A 23112-nucleotide genomic window follows, 5' to 3' on the forward strand; every position below is an offset into this window, starting at 1 on the left:
TACAAAAATGAAGGCGTAGAATACAAATGAAGATTGTCGCTGCTTGTGCCGGACATGTACACAGTCCCGGCGGAGTGGCCACCGCCACCTATTGGGCGATGCTCTCTGGGCTCATCATGCCCGTGCCCTCGTCCTTGTCTGTCTGACTGGCGCCACCTTGGCTCTGCATACTCTCGGAGCGCTCCATGGAGGGCGCCAGCGCCAGGACGGCAGGGTTCGGCACCGTGCCGTTGGGCAGGGGCTTCTTTTTCATGGGCGTGTTGCTGGCCGAGCCAGCCTTTCCGGGTGAAGCGTTGAGCTTCGCCTCCGCAGCGGCAGCCTCGAGCTTCTTCTTCTTCTTCGCCAGTGCGAGCTGCTCCTTTGGCGGCCGCTTCTGGGCGGAGACGATCTTGCCCGTAGCACCGAGACGAGGACGTGGTTTCCTTTGCTTGACCGGAAGATCCTCGTCCTCGACCAGCGGCTGATCGCCATTAGCGTGTAGCTTGGCCCAGAAGAAGTTCTTGACCAGCCCAATGTGTCCCTGAATACTGCCCTTGGTGATCGGTTCGAGCGGCTCAGGGGGTTCAAAGAGGTCGGCCACATCCGGACCCGCGGTCTGTGTCTGCATCTGGTACTGATTCCGTACGCGCGTCTGGAGGAGGTGGAACGGCACGGCCAGCGCGCCTCCCAGCTCTCCATCCAGCCCGAGTGCCTTGAAGCCGAAAAAGTCCTCCCCGAGATCGTCGGCGAAATCGCCGCTGACAAACGTGTCGCTGCCGTCCCTGAAGGCTCCGACGCCATCAGTGCCCTCCTCGCCGCTCAAAGCAGGGCGTAGGAGATCTGTCAGGTGATTCTTCATCCTGTCGTGCATAGTGGCAAGTTTGCTCGATTGCCGATCCAAGTCGTCCTTGACGTAGGTGTCGAGCGCCTCCACATCGTAACCATTCTCATCCAGCGTATGCAGGACGGCTTCCTCTGGGGTGTATCTAGACTCCACTTTGGTACCGTCCTTGGTGACCACCGACATCTGCTCTACCTCAGTGTATGTGCTGAATGTCTTGACAAGCTTTTGGAAATAGTCTGCCACGATATCGGTAAAGGCGTCCACAGCCGACGGCTGGGTCTCTTCAAAGCCAGTGTGGTACAAGATCTTGGTGACTGAGCGACGCAACGCATCGTGGCAAGTCTCGGCTGCCATGACGGGCCCATTGTCCGCAATAAAGTGCGGCTCAATGTCTTGCTCATGGAAACCTTCCGAGTTGATCTTGGGAAACTGATTTGAAAAGACCTAGTGGTGTTAACAACATGGTCGAAAACAACATCGACCAGCAGACTTACCTGAGTTTGGACCTGCATCTGCTTGATAACCGAGATCTTGTTCACCAGCTTACGGGTCTCCTGGATCTGGTGGATATTGTCGTCAATCTTCTTTGACAGACGACTTTGCGGTGCCCGAAACGCGCCCTCCGGGGCCAGACGTAGGAAATCCTCGTGCTGGTTGATGACGTGACCCTCGCTGTCCTCGATCCACCGAAAGTTGGTCTGGATGTCGGGAATATTGCTGAGCGCGTCATAGTGGTCCGGGATCACTCTCTCTACTTCCTCGTCAATGCCTTCAGCCAGTGTCTCCGCAGGCTTTTGGCTCGTGTCGTTGGTCGAGGGCCCGGCGTCGTCGGCCGCAGCATCCTTACTGCCCAACGTGGCTGCCTCTTGCTGGTGCTTGAGGAATCGGCGCATGGCTGCCTTGGTTCGGAGGGCGGCGGTAGCCTCTAGGTTCAACTTGTTGTCCTTGAACAAGAAATGGCGTTCCTTTGCGGCGAGGGCACGATCCTTCTTCGTGGTCTGCTTCCAGATCTTGTACTCTTCGTCCTCAAAGGCCTGCTCTACAGCCTCATTGTACGCGGAGTCAAGGGCCAGCCCATTCAAGCTGGGCCCGTCGACATCCATCGCGTCAGCGTTGCTAGCCACCCCAGAGGCGCCATGGATTCCAGCCGGAGTGTTGGAGCCCCCTATTGGGGGCGTCCCAAACCCATTGCTTCCCTCGACAGCTTCGGAGTCCTCGCGGCCGTGCTTCCCCAGGAGCCCATTGACTTGTAGCACAGGTTTCTGATCCATCACGGGTGTGTCCTCCCTTTTGTCGCTGGGGGCTTTCCTCGATTTGTTCGCGGTCACACTGGCGCCCTTGGTCCCAGTAACTCGACCGCGAGACGACATTATCGGCTCGTCGTCTGAGTCATCTGCGCCATCATCCTCGCCGCCATTTTGCTTACGACGTTCCTCGGCCTCTACCTCTGCACGTGACCGAATGACGAGGTCTGGAATCAGTGGAATGAGCTTCTCTGCTTCTTTGCGCATGCCGTTAGCCATGCGTCGAAGGGGGTGATTCATGTCTTGGTTGTAGCGCAAGCAGTTGTCCCAAATAAGGTTCAGATCTGTGACAAATTCGTCCTTCGACTTGTAACTGAGTGTCTTCAACTTTTTGGTCATGGTACCAAGATCCATAGGATTTTTTATCACTGTATGCGTCAGCCTTGAACCGTGTGACGGGATGGGAATCTAACGGTTATAGTAGTCGGGCGCTTCTCGTTTGCTGACCCTTGTCAGAAACGGCGTCGAGTACTCAGTATGGGCCTTGAGTTCCGTGAGGACTTTCTCGAGCGCCTCATATAGCTCCTCCTGGTTTACGTTCTCCTCGCTGGCCCACTTGCTGCGATTTTTCCTAACCTCGTTCATGAGGGTTCGCAACTCGGCATCGGACGCCTCAACCTCGTCGCGCCTCATATCGATGCGCGCAATCAGGTGTTTGAGCGTCAGGCTCGAAGCTCCAAGATTGGCGCTGGCCAGAGAACCCTGGTTGGTCGCCGCCTGGCCGGTAGCATTCGGGTTTGTGTTGTGGTCCATCTCTGCCTGAAGCTGCTTTTCCGAATCTTCCAATCGCTGCTGTTCAAGCATGGCCGCCCGGTCGTTTTCTAGCGTATATAGTATAGTGTGGAAACTCCTCCGCGCTGCCTCCTCCGCGGCCATGTGTTCCTCTTCCAGTGTCTTGATGGCATCGTTGCCTGCATCCTTCTCTTGCGACTGCGTCGATGGCTCGACCTTGACCTTGACCAATTGCTTGTCCGGCGAATTCACAGACTGTACTGGCGAGCTGCCGGATTTAGAAGGAGACAATAGCGCGCCGGCCGCGGATGTGCGCGTCTTGGCAGCTGCAGTGCCAGACGGCCCATCGCCCTCCTCGTCCTCCTCATCATCATCGCCATAGTCCTCTTCGTCAATGTCGCGTTTTGCCTTCTTGCGAGGCGGTTCTTGCGGTTCTTCGTGGTCGGTAGTCGGAGGGAGCACAGACGGGGTGCCGATCTCAGCATTGACGGTGGTACGGCGGAGCGCATCGATCGCGTCGCGATTGTAATGACCGCTATCGCCAAACAACAGGGCGACCCTGTCCTCCGTTTTGCGATACAGATCCGCGAAAACAGTACGGTATATGTTGTCATCGGCGTCAACCGGGGCCTCGGGTCCTAGGGCGGAAGGCTCCCTGGCGGAACGCGCAGAAACATCGTCGGGGATGTTCAAACTCCTATTGCTGTTCGAATGATGTAACGTGGGAGTTGACCCCGTATGTCGGCCGTTGGTAAAAGACATGATGGGGCCCTGGCGATAGAAGCGACAGGTCGGCACCGGTCGCCATGCGCAAAACGATGCGCTCGCGTCGGGCCGGAACTAGGGCGAATGGCTATCTCAGAGCGGCATGGGTGAAAAGAGCGTCCTCCACCTGGATGGTGCAACGAGTTTCGTGATGAAAATGGCCGATTTGAAGGTGTACCGATGGCGCGCAATGGGAGGATTTGACCGTGTTGCGATGGGGTGAAGTCGGAGTAGTCCCAGGCTGGGCCTTTCCTAAAGCGGGACCGGACTTGGGGGTTCGTGATTCTGGGGGAGCTGAGGAACATGGGAGCGCGTACGTTCTGGATGGATCCTGGTCGAGAGCGACTACGATTTTCATATACTCCGACTATCTCAGGGTGTTATTTATTTGTATTTCATCTCATTGATGTCTAATTCACTCGAAAATGCCGCGCGCTCGATGCATGCCTCGTATGTTTGCAGCGTAAGGTACCTCGATGTCCGGGGCGGACAGCATCATCACGTGACCGCGTATTGAGCCTGAGCGATTCAAGCGCGGCGCTACGGGAATTGAGTGTGAGCAGACGCCTCTTCATCTTGGGCATAGAGTCCCAGTTATAGGATCAAGGTACATGCAATTATGATCTCGTTGATGATAAATGTGAACATTGCTAGCAAAGTTACCTGGTAACCCGACCCATGACTTCATCACGACTACGGTCCTATGCGGGTGCTTCCACAGCCTCCACCGGCGGGATGACCCCTGTCGAAAGCGTGGCTGCTGCTTCCGGGCTGAGTGGCTGGAGCCTGGAGCTGCCAGTCTGGACTCGGCCACAATAGCTTTGCAACCCAATCGCCAGCTTCGTCGGTTCTGCCAGCTTGATGGGGAGTTTCTGACGTTCAAACGATCCATCTGCAGTTTGCGATCATTGTGCAAAGTTCTCATAGCACAAATATTTGATTCGAGACGCATCGCCGTTTCATACCGACGCCAAGCCTTACAACCCCCCGTACGTCACCGTCTTAGGACTTGAAGCAATGCGCATACGTCTACCTTTCGCAGGTGAGCTCCGAGAAGATCAATCAACCTCCATGGTCAGCTAACCATTAGCAGCGGTCTTCGTCGTCCTTCTCCTCGCCGCTGCCTACGCCGGGCTCACAAAGCTACAACTCGGCGAATATGTAAACGACAAAGTCCTCCATTTCGTCACCTTCTTCCTCCTCACGGTGGTCTTCTACTGGATTGTCGATACGACCCGTCGGCGCACCCTACACATGACTCTGGTCGTCTGCACGTTGATCCTAGGCGTGGGCTCAGAGTTTGTGCAGAGCTTCCTTCCAAATGATCGCGATTTCGACGTGTACGATATCCTGGCCAACGTGGTAGGCAGTTTGGCCGCCCTGGGCTTGTGCGCTCTATACCACAGGCGCATGCTGGAGAGGAAAAGACAACGCAAGACGTATAATGCTGTGCCCGGTGACGATGAGGGCGACGTTGAGCTCGGCGAGGGCCACGAAAATGGCGTCTTGAGCGAGGCGCCGCGGACACGATCATTGGAGGAAGAGGTCGACAACTGGGACGAGAATGCGCCAGATGACTGGGACGATGACGATACTGCTCCAATGCCTGCTACAGGCAAGGCCGCGGCAGTTGTCGACGCCGACTCGAAGCGTGCCGACTAGACGGCTCCGTGAAGACAACTGCAAGGCGTGCCCTGCGGTGATTATGACAATGACGACTAGGTGGACCGCAATCTTTGGAGTTTCGGTGGTAAGCATGTATGATAGCGACACATATTATCTTAATTTTACTGCCCCTTAATATGTCAATCATTCAATTAATGCTTATTGCGAGGCGTGAAGGCGTATTGTAAGATCGATCTGTTCTGCCTGGCAACAGATACCATGGCTAGTCCATAGGTATAACCAGCTACGTATAGAACTTTTCATTCGAAGGGAAAAAGGCACGTTGTACTTCTGAGAAACGAAGATGAAGAGAGATATGGAAAGTCGGGCATCTTTTCTTTCTCCTTGGGGGGTTCCTCTAATTACAGACGACCCGTGACGTTGACGTGGGGCATATATCGAAAGGAAACTGTTTTTGGAATTTGTTCTCCACCCACTGCTAACTAGGAGCTCTACTAATCGCGGGGCGGGGCCCCATAGGCGGGCACCCAGGTGCCTAAATAAGATTCCTTATATAAGCAACGGCCTATAAAAGCCGCCTTTATACTAATTAGATACTATTATTAACGATACTTACTATACGTATAATTAAATATAATCGACTCCTTCCTTAGGAGTATCCTAGCGAGCCTTATTTTTAACGCACGATTAAGTTACTAATTATTACCCGAGGGCCCCTTTATAATTATAAGCGATTCTCTGCTTCTTAAAGTATCTATTAATAATACTTTACCCCCTAAGAATAACTATCCGTCCCGCGAAGCCCTTATTTAGGCCGCTAATATATAGGTAGCCGCTAGAGGCTATATATTTATAGGCACGAAGTCGAAAATAATATCGAGCGATCGGCGGGTTATATATATTAGCTATAATCGGCGAGGAGTAAGGCTAGATATATCTATTCCGCGCGTACGGAATATAACTTTTAAGCGGATAAAATACGAGTTCTCGATCCTCGTAAAAAAGTTACTTAATAAGTTAGTCTAGCGCTTTATATATCGCGATAATATTAAGTTCGGGTATTATAACTATAGCCCTAATATCGATATTATAGCTTATCTAATCTATCGCTAATTATCTAATATTAATAAATCTATAATTAATAATCTCGCGAGCGCTAGAGTATAGCCGAGGGATATTCGGACTTACTTATATACGTAATTTAATATACTAGCGACTTAGTAAGATATTTATAATTATATTACGCGAGGTAAGAAAGAATTTTAAGAGGGGGAGAGTATTATATACGCGCTAGCTAATAAACTTAAGAATAAAGGCTTCTAGAATTATATTTAGTTCGATAATACTAGCCGAGTTATAGTGTTACGACCCGGCATGCGACCGCATGCGCCTCTCACGTGCCCCCCACTTTTCCCGCCTATCATGCGACACCCGCACACCACGCATAGTAGACGACTGTAGGCGACCAGCGACTATAGTCGACTACACCATAAGGGCGCTCGTAGACGACAGTCGACTATCGTCGACTACACAACATTTACTCAGTATATAGGAAGCCTAGCTTTACTATAGTCAGTCTCTACCCAGCTCCTCAGCTATCAATACAATTATCTACGCAAGATCTACCGTCTCGCACATAGACTATAACACGGCCGCTCAAGTTAACGATATCCTAGTATACTTAGTTCATAAACCGACCTTAGATCTACCTACCCTATAGCTAGTCTAACCTAACCGTCATATATTAATAGCTCTTGTTCAGTACACTACCGTGTTAAGTACTTAAGCAATACGACACCATGGCCGATATAGAGAACAACGGCGCCAGGGACCTTAGCGAGACGATCAAACCCAAGTCGCCTAGACCGTTCGATAGCAACCCAGGACAACTAAACGGGTTCTTAACTCAGCTCAAGATATACCATCGACTGTTCCCTACCAAGCTCGCCGACGACATAGATAAGATCCTTCACGCAGGAATATGTCTCACCGGCACGGCCTTGGCGTGGTTCGAACCACGCATGAGGGATTTCATAGAGACTACGGCCAACCTCTAAGACAACGAAACTCAAGCTATGTTCGCAAGCTTTGAAGGTTTCGAGAACACTATTAAGGACGTCTTCGGAAATATAGATAAGAACCGAGTCAACATTAAAGCCCTACGAACCCTAAAGCAAACGGGATCCGCTACGGACTATGCATCGAAGTTTCGATAACTATCCAGTAGGCTTGGATAGGACGATGAACCCCTTATAACTTACTTCTTCAACGGTCTTAAGCTAGAAGTTCAGGAGTAACTCTACGACAAAGACACACCCGATTCCCTCACGGAGTATATCACGAACGCAATTAGGATCGACAACCGACTATACCTAAAGCGCAAAATATTAGGAAAAGGGAGAAATATAAACCAATCGTACCCGAACTTTAGAGGCAATAATAACGGAGGACGTCGCTACTAACCAAACCAAGGACGCCCCCGACAGCAGAACACAGCATAGGCACATACGATAAACCCAGGACCTATGGACCTGGATGCTATGTAACGATAACTCGCCGCGATGGACAATAATAAGAAAAACTCAACCTACTACAATTGCGGCAAGCTAGGTCATTGGAAGCGCGAATGCCGCTCACCAAAGAAGGGGCGAAGCCAGGGCTGGAGACCAGTACCTGAAGGTAAGCCGAAATAACTAAATATAACTAGGTCCGGCTACGATACGAAGTATCCAAGCTAGTCTGAGGTGCCATACCCTAACCAAGCAGCCAACACGGAAAAAATGCTAAAAAGGGTCAATAAGCAACCCGTGAACTAACCAGTGGCGCACGAAGCCCTATACTAGTCGGGATGCTATGATAACGACTGCTATACCCACAAAAACAGCAAGGAAGAATCGGGATGGTTTCTAAAAGCCCCGAAGGCAAGGACCCTTGCTATCATACAGAAAATCACCATAACCCCTGAAAATAGCGATGATTCGGGAAGCGACATAACCGATGCCCTAGACTACGAAGAAGAACTACTATAGAAGAAAAGGATACTCGAGACTAACTTGCTGCACGGACGAGCAACCCCACGAGAATGGATAAAAGTAGCAATAGATCGATACGACCCTCTGCCGCAAGGAGAAGACCTCTGGATAGTTATCCCCGCCTAGACACTAGACGGAGGAGTTAACTAGGTAATAGACCGAAGAATGGTCTTAGGAGACGACCCACGTATATACCTAGATGCGCCAAAATACTACGAACTCTTATAGGTCTCTTGTGTATATTACTTTTGCAGGATATATATACCTAATAAAGGAAGGTATTAAGTCTACCTAATTAGGGGACTAGCTACCCGCGTTATTAACGACCTATACGAAAAGTATAAAGCAGAGTTCTACGAGCGTGTATACGTAGAACCTAGCGTAGGATATGTGATGCTAAGGTAGTTAGTAAAATGCCCCGAAGTATACGCACGAGACTAGAAGATATAGCGTAGGTGTTAATCAGTAGACTGTCCACGATACGCTAAGGCAAAAGTATTCGATTAGCATAGAACCAGGGAATAAAAGGAGATAGAAGAGCTCCGGCGACACGAGAATGCCGCAAAGGCATTGCTCGGCATCAAGATAGTCAAGAGTAAGGAATACGCCTTAAGCTACGGGCAAGGGTGCAAGGGATGCGGGAAGCACCCTAACGGCATAAGGTTACTATTCGACCCTACCGAAGAAACGGACCGAGACTATATTAACTAAGGTCGAACGGACCGCGAAAGGTACGAAAGGGCAAAGAAAACACTACGCCTACGACATAGGATCGAGGCACGAGAATGCCTTATTCCACAAGGAAAGGCATGCATGTAGTGTGTTATATATAGGTATTTCGAAGGATATATACTAGACTACGGAGTCTACTACTACCGGTGTATATATCACCTATACGAAGAGGAAGGAAAACGATATCCCTTAATATACCTAGAGTCGTACGATAGCAGCTACGCATACGACCCTAAGGACGACAATATCGATATAGAATACTACCCGTTAAAAAACTATTAACGTCGCCTATAAAAAGGGCATAGGACGACGAAGGAAACCCAAAGACCCTCTGCTCCGTAGAGATAGATAGAGGATAGAAAACGGTTTTAGAAGTCTAGATTAACGGATATTGCCTACGAGCATTATTAGATAGTGGGGCAATAGGCAACTATATCTCACTAGCAGTGGTTAACCGATATATGCTGCCATAGAATTATAAGACTCGGGCATATAAGCTTTTTAATATTAAAGGACAAAGCTTCGATTATAATAGTAGAACTATCGACCGCGAGACCGATTATCTCGACGCAACGATATAAGGATACTATAAGACAATCGTCTTCGATATTATAGACTTATATGAATACGATATAATACTAGGTCACCTATAGTTAACGAGAAGTAATCCGGTAGTCGATTAGCGTACTAGCTAATTAGCGTGGATAGACACGATAACGCGATAATCACTATTTAACTAGAAGGAAGCGAATATTCGCGACGACTTAGCCTCTAAAGGATCTTTACCAAAGGACATAAGCGAGCCGAAGCAGGCAAAAGCCGTAGTACTAACCGAGAAGGCTATACAACCGGGTATACGACACAAACAAGGAAAACGAATCCTCGCTAATATTATACAAAAGATGTTTGAAGCAAACCAAGCCCTATAAGAAGAAAGAAAGAAAAAACCTATAATAGAAGAAGAATAAATAAAGAATATACCGCTAGAATACCGAAAATATAGTAGGTTGTTTAAAGAAACCCTCGAAACGGGCATTCCTTAATATAGTTAGTAAGATCACGAAATCTATCTTAAAACCAGAACTTCGACTAAGTTCTATAAACTTTATAACCTTAATAAGAAATAACTTAAGATACTACGAGAATATATCGACGAAATACTTAAGAAAGGCTATATACGAACCTCTACCTCGGAAGCAGGATATCCCGTTATATTCGTGCCTAAGAAGAATAGGAAGCTACGATTAGTCGTGGATTATCGGCAGCTTAATAACATCACGATCAAGGATAGGACACCCCTGCCGCTTATTAACGAGCTTAAGGATAGACTTCACGGCAAGAACTGGTTTACCGCTCTTAACCTAAAAGGAGCCTATAACCTAATCCGCATAAAGAAAGGAGATAAATAGAAAATAGCTTTCCGCACCAAGTTCGGTCTATTCGAGTATTTGGTAATGCTATTCGGCCTTACTAATGCTCTAGCTACCTTCTAGCGAATGATTAACAACGTACTCAGAGAGTACCTAGATATCTTCGTTATAGCATATCTAGACGATATTCTAATCTTCTCGGAAAACCTTAAAGACTATAAGAAACACGTCCACTAGGTATTAAAAATACTTTAAGATACGAACCTCTTGGTTAACCTAGAGAAGAGCGCGTTTTATATGCAAGAAACCGTCTTCCTCGGATATATAATCCGACCAAACGAAATCCTAATAGAACAAACGAAGATTAATATAATTAAAGAATAGCCTGTACCGATAACACTCAAAGAAGTATAAGTATTTGTGGGATTTGCGAACTACTACCGACGCTTTATACGCGACTTCGCGAAAATCGTAGTATTACTCACGGGACTTACTAAAGGAAAAGGAGAATTTAAGTAGGAAATAGAATAGCAAAAAGCATTCGAAGGATTGCGAGATACTATACTATTAAATATAGTACTTACAACCTACGACCCCGAAAGACCACTCGAATTAGAAACAGATATATCGGACTACGCTATAGGAGCATAGATTAGTCAACGAGACGATAATAGCAACCTACGACTAATCGCCTTCTTCTTAAAGAAACTCCACGGCGTAGAACTAAACTACCCTATTTACGATAAAGAATTCTTAGCTATTATCTTAGCTATAAAAGAATTTAAGTACTACTTACTAGGAACTAAGTTTAGGATAAAAGTCTACATAGATTATTAAAATATCTCCTACTTCGCTATAACACACGAACTTAGTATACGGCAAGTACGATACGTAGAGTTCCTGGCTAACTACGATATTAAAATTATCTATCGGAAAGGATCGGAGAATAGCAGAGTAGATATACTTAGCCGCCGATTAGACTACGATACTAAAGTACCTAAGGCTAAGGGCTAGATATTTTAGAAAAACAACGAAGGAAACCTAGTGTAGATAGCACTTAACTCCCTTATATTCCGAGTCGAAGTAGATACTATATACTACGATAAGATACTAGCGTGGGTATCTAATAATAAGAGTAGCATACCCAAAGACTATACGAACGATAAAGGCAAGGCCCTAACAAGGGATAGCCGTCTTTAGATACTACCGCCGCTACGCGATGAAATCTTAACTAATATTTATGCATATCCTACGGCAGGATATTAAGGAGTTAGAAGGACTCTTAAACGAATACGACGAACGTACGACTACTAAGGAATTAAGGCAGACGTCGCACGTATCGTCGGATAATGTGGAGATTGTGCACGTAGCAAGGCTGCACGGCATAAGCTATACGGAGAATTAAAGCCACTACTAGTGCCTTTAAGGCTATAGGAATCGATAGCCTTCGACTATATTACGAAGCTACCCAAATCCAAGGAACCAGGATCTAACGTCGAATATAATAGTATATTCGTTATCACGGACCGGATAAGCAAATTCGGATATTTCCTACTATACTAAGAAGCAACGGATGCGGAAACACTCGCATATATAGTGCTCAAACATATCGTGGCTAACCACGGCCTTCCGGAAGAAATTATCTCGGATCGAGGAACGATATTCACCTCGAAGTTCTGGTAAGTATTAATAGCTTAGCTTGGGACTAAGCATAAGCTTAGCATAGCTTACCACCCTTAGATAGATAGATAGATAGAAAGGTTAAACTAAACACTAGAACAATACCTACGGTGCTATATTAACTATAAGTAAGACGATTAGGTCTCGAAGTTACCACTCGCCTAACTCGCTTATAATAGCGCACCCACGGAATCAACCAAAATCTCACCATTCTACGCGAACTACGGATACGAACCTAAGTTCGGCAATAAAACACTAAGGGATGGACCTCTTGCTGAAAAAGCCATGCTTAAAGTAGATTAGTTACGCTTACTATATGAATATATAAAGAAATAGCTCGAATTCGTACGTATACGAATATCGAAGTACTATAATCAGAAAAGATCGAAGGGACCGATCTTTCGGAGGGGAGATATGGTCTACCTACTACGTAGAAATTTTATAATAACTCGACCTTTACCGAAGCTCGATCACAAAAAACTTAGACTATTCAAAATTAACGAAGTTATCTTAGACACTAACTACAAACTTTCACTACCCTTAAGTATAAAGATGCACCTAGTTTTTTATATTTTATTACTCGAAAAGGCACCGTAAAACGCAAAAATAAATTACGAACTAGAAGTTCTTGAAGAACTTTACGAACTAGAACGGATCGTCGATAAATAAATAATAGACGGAGAAGTTAAATACCTCGTTAAATAGAAAGGCTATATAAGTAACGAAAATACGTAGGAACCCGCTAAGCACCTTAAGAACTACCGCCCCCTATTGCGATAGTATTATTAAAGGGAAATATATCGGGCACTACGGACTAATCGATAATCCTAAAAGCCCCTAACTCTTAAGCACGACTAACTACTTGCTGCTCCTTAAGGATGGCCTCCTCCTGGGAACGGATGCTATCCTCCTTATCGAGATCCCTTATACCGCGCGCCACGAGCTTAGAAGTACGCTTGCGCAAGGAGTCGCGCTAGCGCTATAACCGAGCCCGACGAGCTAATAACTCTTATAATTCCTTATCGGACTTTTCTAAATCCGCCTTTACTTTCTTTTATTCTCCGATAATACGTGTTACTACGCACGGTTAACACGTATATACCACGTAGACGAAGTAAGAACACACGATACGACGCCACACTATTGCTATCACAGACTTTCCGCGTACTAATATACGCGATGCAACGACGAGAATCGTCGCTTATGCGATAGACACGCTTCGCACGGTAGCAACGGGTGCAGGGTATCTTGCTATCGTCCGTTAAAATAAATAGCCTCGATTAACGCGGCGCGATAGGAATCGTTAATTTCCTTATAGGTAGTACGGCGTTTCTGCACACGGTTAGGCATAATAGAAGGAAGAAGTTGCCGAGCACGACTTACGAAGGACGACTAACGGGTTTTGATTAATTCTAGGACAGAATCTCGGAAGGGGAGATATTATATTACGACCCGGTATGCGACCGTATGCGCCTCTTACGTGCCCCCCCTACTTTTTCCGCCTATTATACGACACCCGCATACCACGTATAGTAGACGACTGTAGGCGACTAGCGACTATAGTCGACTACACTATAAAGGCGCTCGTAGACGATAGTCGACTATCGTCGACTACATAATATTCACTTAGTATATAGGAAGCCTAGCTTCACCATAGTCAGTCTTTACCTAGCTCCTTAGCTATTAATATAATTGTCTACGCAAGATCTACTGTCTCGCACATAGACTGTGACACGACCGCTTAAGTTAACGATATCCTAGTGTACTTAGTTCATAAACCGACCTTAGATCTACCTACCCTATAGCTAGTCTGACCCAACCGTCACACCTATCTAGACTAAGAAGAGAAAGAGGATAAGCGAGTTAAGGCTTAGGTTATTATTAATATAGCCGAGGAAGTAACTAGCGGTAGATTTATTTATAGACAAGGGATATAGGATTTTTAGGATATAGCGGAGAGGGATATAGAGGAATAATAAGCGTTATATAAGGTATTACGCTTAAATTAAGCGGAAAGCACGCTCGGCAATAGCTTTACTAATAATATCTTTAATATCTTTAATAATAGCGTTATTAATAATAGCGTTATTAATAATAATACTAATAGTATCTTTAATAGCGTATTTAAGTATCGCTAATAGCCTTATATATAAAATTAATTCCTCGTGCTTAAGACCTTTACCTTAGCCTATAATTATTATATATAACCTACCGCTTAATTACTTACCTAGCTTCCCCTCTTTATTTACTTTCGCGATACCCTTATATATTGAGATTATAATTAATTTAATAACTCGGTTTAATAATTAAAAAATAAGATCTCTTTAGTATAATAATTATAGGCTAGTATATCCTCTATACTAAAGCTAAGTAACTAGCCCCGCTTACGTTCGTCGGATACTTAAAGAAGTTAGAGATATAGCTATTCGTAATTATTAATCTAAGCCGGGTTATTAACTCTTAGGAGTCTTTTCTAAACTTATATTTAGCGATAATTCTTAGTATTAGCTTTAATCTATCTCTCTATCGTAAGACACGCTAGCTAGGTCTAATAGATCTAGGTTTATATCGGAGTAAAGTAATAAATTAATATAAAGAGCGAGGATTCGTACTTTTTTTTTTTAGTTTTATTATAACTTATATATATACCGTGTTATAATATTATAAGCGAGGGGGCCGTAATAATAATACACGCTTCTTTATATAGTTATTACGAACGATAACGCGATACGATTAAGCCTAAATAGGAAATTCATAGAATAAGAGGCTATAAGTTCGAATTAAATAAAGATCTTACGATATTATTTTTTTAATAAGAACCGCCGTTAGGGTAGAAGTTATAAGGCGTTAATATAGTATAAGTTAATAATAAAGGTGCCGGGCTATAGTGGCCGTTATTTATATAAGGAATCTTATTTGGGCACCTAGGTGCGACACTTATTTAGGCACCTGGGTGCCCGCCTATGGGGCCCCTCGCGGGGCCATCCGATTAGTCACTATACAATTTGGCCGACGTACAGTCCACCCTGAACGGAGAAATACTCAGCCTAGACAAGAGCTTGCCGATTCGCCAGTCATTGCTCAGACCGGCACAGACATAAACAGAATGGCGAGCGCGGGGAAACAGGCCCAGACGGGGTGAGGCATCTGTTGATATTCGCACCCGGACAAACACTGACGGCCTACAGTAAGGAGTCGGATGCGACGCCTAGCAACCCCCGTGGTATCCCGTACGCCCCCTTTGTCGACAAGGTCGAGGACTATGTTGCCACGCGCGAGGATGTCGAGCCCACCCTGAAGAGCTTCCAAGAGATGATCTCGTAAGCCTTGCCGAACGAACCCTCACCATCGACCACGTGTGGTAACAGCGCGAACAGGAAATACCAGTTTATGGAGGTCAACCTACAACGGAGAATGGCTGGTCTGCGCGACAAGATTCCCGATATCCGGAAAACGCTCGAGACAGTCCAGTTCTTGAAACTCAGAAAGGTGTGCGAGCTCGGGGGCGTTTGTGCGTGTGTGTGCAGAGGCATGGATTGACAGGTCCTAGGATGCGACAGATCCGATCGAAACCACCTTTGAGCTCAACGACACCCTGTATTCGCGGGCGAATATTCCACCGACCGACGAGGTGAACATCTGGCTGGGCGTAAGTTCGGAAGGCGGCTACAGACCAGCCTGATACTGACAACAGCCAGGCCAATGTGATGCTTTCGTACCCGATTGACGAGGCTGAAGCCTTGCTGAGCACCAAACTTGCCACGGCAAAGACAAGCTTGTCCAACTGCGAGGAAGACTTGGACTTTTTGAGGGAGCAGATCACGGTACGCTTCATGTGAGGGGTTCTTGGCATTTGATCTCTGGCTAACATCACATAGACCATGGAAGTGGCCATCGCTCGCGTGTACAATTGGGAGGTTGTCCAGAAGCGCAAGGAGAAGGGCGAGGAAGTTGCCGACAAGTCAAAAACGAAGGAAATTGGTGCGTCGCCGAATGACTGAGAGGTGACAGGGTCAACCTGTGTCGCCGTTTGGCACCAAAGGTCGATAACCAAGGGGTTCTGGACCTTTTGATGCAATAGCTCTAGAGTCCAGAGACCTCAAAAGAGTTCAAATTGAACGGCTGATGTCGAATTGGACATTGACAATACCTACTACTCAAGCTTGACGATGATGTTGGTCGTGGTCTCGTACCTCTTTGATGCATAAACTCTGTAGATGAATAAGCGCCCCATTCGCGATCCTCCAACTTTTTGAAGGCCGGCCCCAGATCAGCGCGCGTAGCCAATGCCTCTCTAGGTCCAACTCGTCGCCCACTTACGCAGTGCGAAGAAATGTTGCGGCATGCTTCAGGTGGCGCCATGGAAGCTTGGGCAGAAACAGCGCATGCTGTTGGCCCTCGCGGCGTCCAGAAAAGTACGACGAGCCTGCCGTTTGGGGCCTCCCATTGTGATCATATGGACTGACCTCGACCAGAACTTTCGACGTGCCATAGCGCATGCGCCTCGTTATCAACAGCCAGTCGCACAGGCAGCGAGAGATTATGACACGAATAGTGCAACGCACTCCCATCCTTCATTGTTAGCAGAACACCATCAAGACCAGCCTACCACGACACGCTCGAGGGCCGCCGAGAACGAGACGAGCCCAAACTGTGACGACTTTGTGGACAAGTTTGCATCCCGTGTTCTGGCTTCCGATGCACAACGGTCTATTGGCAGAGGGGGATCTCGCCTCAGATCTTGGGCCGATGACGAATCCGATGTGACGGACCCAACCCCTGGCGAGCAGAGTGAAGGCTGGATCACGCATGGCGGCCCCGGCGTTTTCTACCGGAAATGCTGGCTGAGCGACAGAAAAACACGAACCGAATGGCAGAAAAAGCTCGCCGAGCTGAGAACGCCCCGGTCCTCTTTCATTGTCTTGCAATGGAAACTTCGGCGCGACATGCTGCGATGGAAGCAGCACGAGGACGCTCGCCGCTCCATTGCAGACAACCTTCTTCGTCTTCTACCGCAACGAAAAGATCGCCGCTTGCTCATTGGAACAATGCGGTCGATGGGGTACACACGCGACGATCTGCACGACATCTGTCACACCTTGGAAGGCGAAACGGGCGATGTGTCCTGCGAGCGGTTCTTGGAAATGAAAGGCTACCGGCCGCCGTGGCTAATTAACATTATCCTGTCGGATATGGTGACGATTTCAGACCCAGAACTTCTTGATCGAATGATCGATCATTGTACGAGCTTGATTGAAGTGCCGGGTGCTCAGCGAGTTGCGCCTGACCGATTCCTTCGCATCGCAACAGGACTGGCTGGCCACGCCGTGCGGTTGGATGGGATACTGCTGCCCAAGATCGCGGACATGATCATTGCATACTTGAGAAGGATAGACGAATGGGAAAGGCGATCGAACCGAGCATTTGCGCAGCAGTGCAAGTTCTATAACAGTGCGCTTGAGGTGTTCAGCACGACCCTGAATCGCTGGCTGCCACCGACTTACCATATCGACCCGAGTTTCTACTGGAAAGCACAGAGCAAGCTTCTGGAGGCCTCGGCTGCTTTCGAGAAACCCCTCAGATTCGACTACAAGGGCTTCTGCGCCGTTCGGAAGGTCCTTGCCGCCATGCCCAAGAATGCCGGGGACATCCACAACGTATTGCGGCACGCGCATACGTGGCCACCGCGTCTTTTGCCTGGTGATGGAATTGATGAGGCTACTAGACCGGAGGATAACTGGTCCCGACCTGTGACGGTCAGCACGTTACAGCAGGAAGCTGGCTTTGCCATGAATGATGAGGATCTGGCGTGGGACACAATTGGTGGCAGGGCGCCGGACGGCTCGCCGACCATCAAGCAGGAAATCGTCAAGGGCGGGCCGGCAGATACATGGACGGCGTCGATTCGTGCTACCCGCAATGCAACGGAAGCGTGGGCTTGCTTCAATCACCCGCCCGTGCCCGGCCAGCAGCCCACTCCATCAGTGTATGCAGCCATGTTCGCCAAGCTGTTCAGTCAAGATGTACGAGCCACATCGGGGTTACTTCCCGGAGAGCGAGCCTACAACTTCCCACCGCATTCGGATACCAACCTGTCCGAATACGAACGTCAGCTACGGCAGCCTCCGGATGCGTATACGTTGTATGCTGACATGAGGGAAGCTGATATCCGGCCGCGCCTGGGGTGTCTTGAAATCCTTGTCCGAAACGCCAGGACTGAACATCGCGCTCGACAATATCTGATGGACAGTGGAGACAGCCACAACCTCGCCTTGTCAGAGTATGGGATTTCCAAGAGCACCTTTACCAAGACTGAAAGGAGAGCCTGGGGCCGCAAGCTCAGAAAGATCCCGCTGTCTCTCGTGGCAGCCTACGTCAAGTGCTTGACCAGCCTCGACAAGACACCAGCCCGCCAGCTCAAGCGGGCCATCATCATCACCTCGGCGCGCATGAGGAACGTCAGCGGACATGATAGACTCTGGGGTTGGTACATGTGGGGCGCCATTCTGAGGGCCAGCAGCAACAGACTGCCTCGGTCCCCGTTGGGCGAGTGGGAGGGGACAACACTCGCCGCCCAGCTCAAGGGCTACCGGACCATTGTGTCCAATATTGAGAAGATGTCACACCTGCGCCTACCCACGCTGCGCCAGTATTGCAAGTGTCTCCGCAAGTCTATGAACAGGGCCTTTGCGGTGCACATGGACGAGATGCACGTGGACGTTGGCGGGGGCGAGCTCCAGACATTGCGACTGGTGTACGACGATGACCTTAGGGAGAGCGCGGCTCATACAAACCCCCCCGAGGCCAAGAAAGACCAGTCGGACGCTTGGGTTCCTGAACTCAGAACGTGTGCCGAGATGCTCAAAAGCATGGTGCGAACTCTACGATCAAGAGAAGAGAAGAACCAAAAGCTGCAGGAGAAGCCCGACTTCTACACGCTCGAACACATGGTAGCCCGCGTGGATCCTGTGGGGGCTGGGTCTGCGTACACTATCATGTCCGCCCTGGCATTCACGGGCGAATTCGTCGAAATGTCCAAATACCTGGCATGGCTCATGACGCAGTGGAAACAGGCTGGCTTGCGAGAGGACCTTTTAAAGTACGATGAAGTCCCTGCGGTGGCAGATTTCCATCGGGTGCTCTGTGTCTTCCGGTGCTACGCTGAACCGATGCTGCCGCCGGACGTCGTGGAGCAAATCCGCACGCAGGTGCAGCAGGACGATCTGATCTGGCGCTGGCCTGACGAGGAAGAGGTCGAGCTGTTCCCCGAGCGCCAGGGCGACTTGGGCTATGTCGGCCTGGCTCATACGCTGAAGTGGGTGCGATACTGGAGGCTGCGACAGGAGCGTGGCGAGAAGACGTTCTTCATACAGGTGCCACCCAACTACCGGCGTGTCATCAGGGACATTGAGGAGCGACGCAAGGTCTACGCCGAACTGGCGCGACGCGCTGAAGAGCCAGGGAAGTTCTGGTCTGAGATATAGAGGACTGTCGAATGCGTATACCCAGGGTTGGCGTTCTTGTTGTTGCAAGGAGGCAGGGGCCATGTTACATAAATGTACGGATACATGTAATCACAAAAGTGTAGCAGCGAAGCTGCTGAATGTATAATTATATGGAACAGCTCATGGGTCCTTCTTATTGGCAGCACGGAAGGATTCTAGGCCTTTGCATCTGAGGGCGTGCTTGTTGAGGACGGGCGGCTACGCGCTTCACGATGCGCTGCAAATAGCACAGTTCACCTGGCCGTAAACACCAACCCGCCTGAACCTGATTCAGGGCTAGCGACTGAGGCGGAATCGTACTGCCTCTTGCTATTTGCGCTACAGGGAAAAGAAGACAAAGCTGGGTGAGGTAGGGGACAGCAGACAAAACGGTGGTCGGCGGCTACACATGTGGGACCGCATCGATTGGCTCTCCCGGCCTCGCACCTCGAACGACGTCGTCCAGGACCATTCAACTACCGGCGCCGCAACGGCCTTGAAGCGCGCGGATCGCAGGGCCCGAGAGGTGGTCGCGTAATTTCCCCTGCGACGCGGATTGCTTGGGTGTCGGCGGCTGCTGGGGGATACAAAGTATCATGTCCTGTCGTGGCCGTCCGTCCGTCTTGTGTGAATGGAAGTCTCCCGACAAAACTTGCGACTCTTGATGTGTGTTTGAATCAAACAGATTCTTTCCTCTCTTTCCTTGTGTGTTTCTTTCCTACTGTCTTTCCTAGAGTCCTTTCTCTCTGTGTCCTTCTGTCTCTCTGCTCTGGGCATTTCGACACGGCGCCAGTCATCTCTCTCATTGTGATATTGTTGCGTCTTTGTTGGCAACGTTTGGATTTTTTCAAGATCCGAGGACCAATCCCCAAAAACAAAAAAGAAAAAGAACAAGAGACGTTACGACCTCTCTATTGCTGATCATTTCCTTTCTGGCGGCTGTTTTGATTCCACTCTCCTATATCCTCGCTATCACGACAATCTTTGAGCATCACGACGTGGTAAAGAAAGACCAACTACATTCTCTTTGGACGAACTACGTACGATCAACTGCACAACATGCGGTGGAACTACTGGACATATGCTGCAGTCAATGCATGGATGGCCGTGCAGATTGTCGAGGCTGGTCCTCTGAAATGGGCGGATTCAATGTACGTCCTACGAAGGGGTGGTTGATGAAGACTGACTGACACGCCCAGGATGCGCAATGTAGCGCCCAACAATATGAAGCCACGACAGGCTCAGCTTGAAAATGGGTACGTGTCTACTGGCCATGATCCGTACAGCGTGCAAGCTTACCAGCCCAGTGTCACCTCCGCTATTGAGACGCCTCATCCCGAGTTTGAAGACATCACGACGGATGCCGTCTTTCCCACCTCACTTCTGCCAGACTATGGTGCATCGGATGACGACGAGGACAGCAGTAGCGACGGGCCACTGATTACGGAGATTACCTTTCTCCCTCCGAAAAGCGAGCCCACGGAGACACCAGGGTCGACTGAAGAGGACGCCATCCCAACGACAACCCCTGAATCGACAACAGAGGGGTCAACATATGTTGAGACACCTGTCACCCCGACCTCCCTCGAGACCCCGACATCTCTGGAGACTCCTACCTCTCTGGAGACTCCGACTTCACTCGAGACCCCGACATCTCTCGAGACTCCCACCTCTCTGGAAGCTCCCACCTCTCTGGAGGCTCCCACCTCTCTGGAGACTCCGACTTCACTCGAGACTCCCACGCCATCGAGTGAGACGCCCATCCCGACCCACCCCCTCTCAAGCGCAACGACTCCTGTAGAAACCCCCGAGCTCCCAACTTCAGTCGTATCTACGCCCCCCGTCGAGACCACACCGTCATCCACCCACACTCCGGAATTACCCAGCGAGACACCTGGAAGCTCCGAGGTCCCGACATCACCTACAAGCCTCATCGAAACGCCGTCTCCCCCGGCTGACGGCGGTGAGCCTGTCGAGTCCACAGTGGACCCTCTGCCCGATAGTCCGACCCCTATCCCTGAATTTTCGACCTCTGCCTCGTCGACTTCAGCCTCGTCCACGACCTTGGTCCCTGTCGAGCCTGAGCCAACGTTGACTCCCAGCGACACACCAGATCCGGTACCTACATCACCCCCCGTCGAGACACCAGAGCCAGAGCCGACATCTCCGCCTCTCGAGACTCAGGAACCAGTGCCAACCTCACAACCTGTGGAGAAGCCAGAGCCAGTACCAACAACAACACCAGTGGTGATACCACCCCCCTCCTCCACAGCAAGCCCCTCACCTACACCGACCACCGTCCCCAAGGAGGAGCAAGATGCCCGCGACACGCTCCAGTTTGCCAAAGACAAGAACGCCCTGTACGACACCCTCCAGCCCGGCGACGCCTGCACAGACCCCAACGCACCAGCCTGCGTCCAAGGCGATCACTACAGGTGCACGGACAGTGGGACGTGGGAGCTCAGCGAGCGTTGTCCAGACGGAACGGGCTGTTTCGCCGTGCCATGGGGCGAGCTGGACCGCACCGTCCGCGTCGGCTGCATGAATGTGGACGAAGCAAAGAAGAAGCTGGGAGAGGACGAGGAGCCTACCAGTGCCACCACAGAGGTGCCCCAACCCGAGCCAACAAACCCCGTGGCGGAGGAGCCTGAGGTTATCACCACGACCAAGACCTCCACCAAAGTCATCACGCGCACCGCTCTCCCAGCACCCGTCGAGACTACGCCTACTCCCGAGGACTCGGCTGAAAACCCCACGCCCGATTCGCCTTCACCCCCGGTCCAGCAAGACCCCACGTCCGAACTGGACGTGCCCGAGCTTGAACCGACCACCACGCCAAGTCCCATCGACGAGCCAGAGCCGACGACCACGTCTCCCTCCAACACGGTCACGCAGGTCGTCGAGGAGCCAGACGACGGCAAAGTCAGGATCACACTGGCCGATGGAGCCACGTACCCGCCCTTGCCGGGCGCCACGTCGGCACCAGAGGAAGATCAAGGTGCTTTGGAGAACGGCAGCGGCACGGAGGGCAGCGGTGGCAATGACGAGCAGATGCCTGATTTTGCGACGACGGTCATCGTGGGTGGTACGCCGACTGTGTCTCTCTGGCTCACTGTGACGTCCATGGAGACAACGACGTCCACTGAGACAGAGACGGAGACGGAGACGGAGACGGCGACGGTCACGGCTACGCTGATCCTGCCAGGATAGTTGGTGGCAAGGGAGGCGGGAATGGTAAACAGGAAATGATGAGTGTGACATTGAACGTAATGAGGATGCAAATGTAGATAGGTCACCCAGCAAATACAGAAAAGACGGAGCGGCTCAGTTCAGTAGTAGGAGATGGCACTCCTGTCTGAGATGGAATAGTCCCTCGCGGGATGTTGCTTCTATTGGGGAAAAGAACAATAAACGCTCTGCTCTACCAAGCATGATGCACGCACAATCTGGTGACCCTCGAGAACGCCGCCTCATGCGCTGTTGATACCCTCCTTTATCCTTCGTATCGTAATGTAAAACCGCAATCGCTGTCATTTCTTTCTTATAGACCGTTTGTCTTCTTCG

General features: G+C 49.6%; 5 protein-coding genes across 5 annotated transcripts; 4 read left to right on the top strand and 1 right to left on the bottom strand.

The window, feature by feature from the left end:
• Positions 1-6: 6 nt before the first annotated feature.
• On the bottom strand, positions 7-3992 carry F5Z01DRAFT_357352 (SAGA complex protein). The gene is made up of 3 exons (XM_046259277.1): positions 2541-3992; positions 1318-2495; positions 7-1267 (listed from the first exon to the last, which is right to left on the bottom strand). Exons 1-3 carry the CDS (start codon positions 3619-3621, stop codon positions 89-91), a joined length of 3438 nt encoding a protein of 1145 aa, XP_046114446.1. The 5' UTR covers positions 3622-3992; the 3' UTR covers positions 7-88.
• Positions 3993-4641: 649 nt separating this feature from the next.
• On the top strand, positions 4642-5286 carry F5Z01DRAFT_677650 (uncharacterized protein; the record flags this gene model as incomplete). The annotated part of the gene is made up of 2 exons (XM_046265379.1): positions 4642-4666; positions 4718-5286. The coding sequence occupies 2 exons, from the start codon at positions 4642-4644 to the stop codon at positions 5284-5286; spliced, it is 594 nt and encodes a 197-aa protein (XP_046114447.1).
• A 9726-nt stretch (positions 5287-15012) lies between these two features.
• On the top strand, positions 15013-16231 carry F5Z01DRAFT_665815 (Prefoldin subunit-domain-containing protein). Its single transcript, XM_046264180.1, has 6 exons — positions 15013-15202; positions 15253-15384; positions 15442-15553; positions 15615-15713; positions 15763-15888; positions 15943-16231. The coding sequence occupies exons 1-6, from the start codon at positions 15171-15173 to the stop codon at positions 16063-16065; spliced, it is 624 nt and encodes a 207-aa protein (XP_046114448.1). The 5' UTR covers positions 15013-15170; the 3' UTR covers positions 16066-16231.
• Positions 16232-17010: 779 nt separating this feature from the next.
• On the top strand, positions 17011-19548 carry F5Z01DRAFT_629133 (uncharacterized protein; the record flags this gene model as incomplete). Its single annotated transcript, XM_046261643.1, has 1 exon — positions 17011-19548. One exon carries the CDS (start codon positions 17011-17013, stop codon positions 19546-19548), a length of 2538 nt encoding a protein of 845 aa, XP_046114449.1.
• A 918-nt stretch (positions 19549-20466) lies between these two features.
• On the top strand, positions 20467-22815 carry F5Z01DRAFT_357403 (uncharacterized protein). Its single transcript, XM_046259278.1, has 3 exons — positions 20467-20699; positions 20748-20804; positions 20856-22815. The coding sequence occupies exons 1-3, from the start codon at positions 20608-20610 to the stop codon at positions 22756-22758; spliced, it is 2052 nt and encodes a 683-aa protein (XP_046114450.1). The 5' UTR covers positions 20467-20607; the 3' UTR covers positions 22759-22815.
• Positions 22816-23112: the final 297 nt, after the last annotated feature.

The sequence above is a fragment of the Emericellopsis atlantica genome (genome assembly GCF_019669845.1).
Source record: "Emericellopsis atlantica unplaced genomic scaffold F5Z01scaffold_35, whole genome shotgun sequence".
Lineage (NCBI taxonomy): Eukaryota > Fungi > Ascomycota > Sordariomycetes > Hypocreales > Bionectriaceae > Emericellopsis > Emericellopsis atlantica.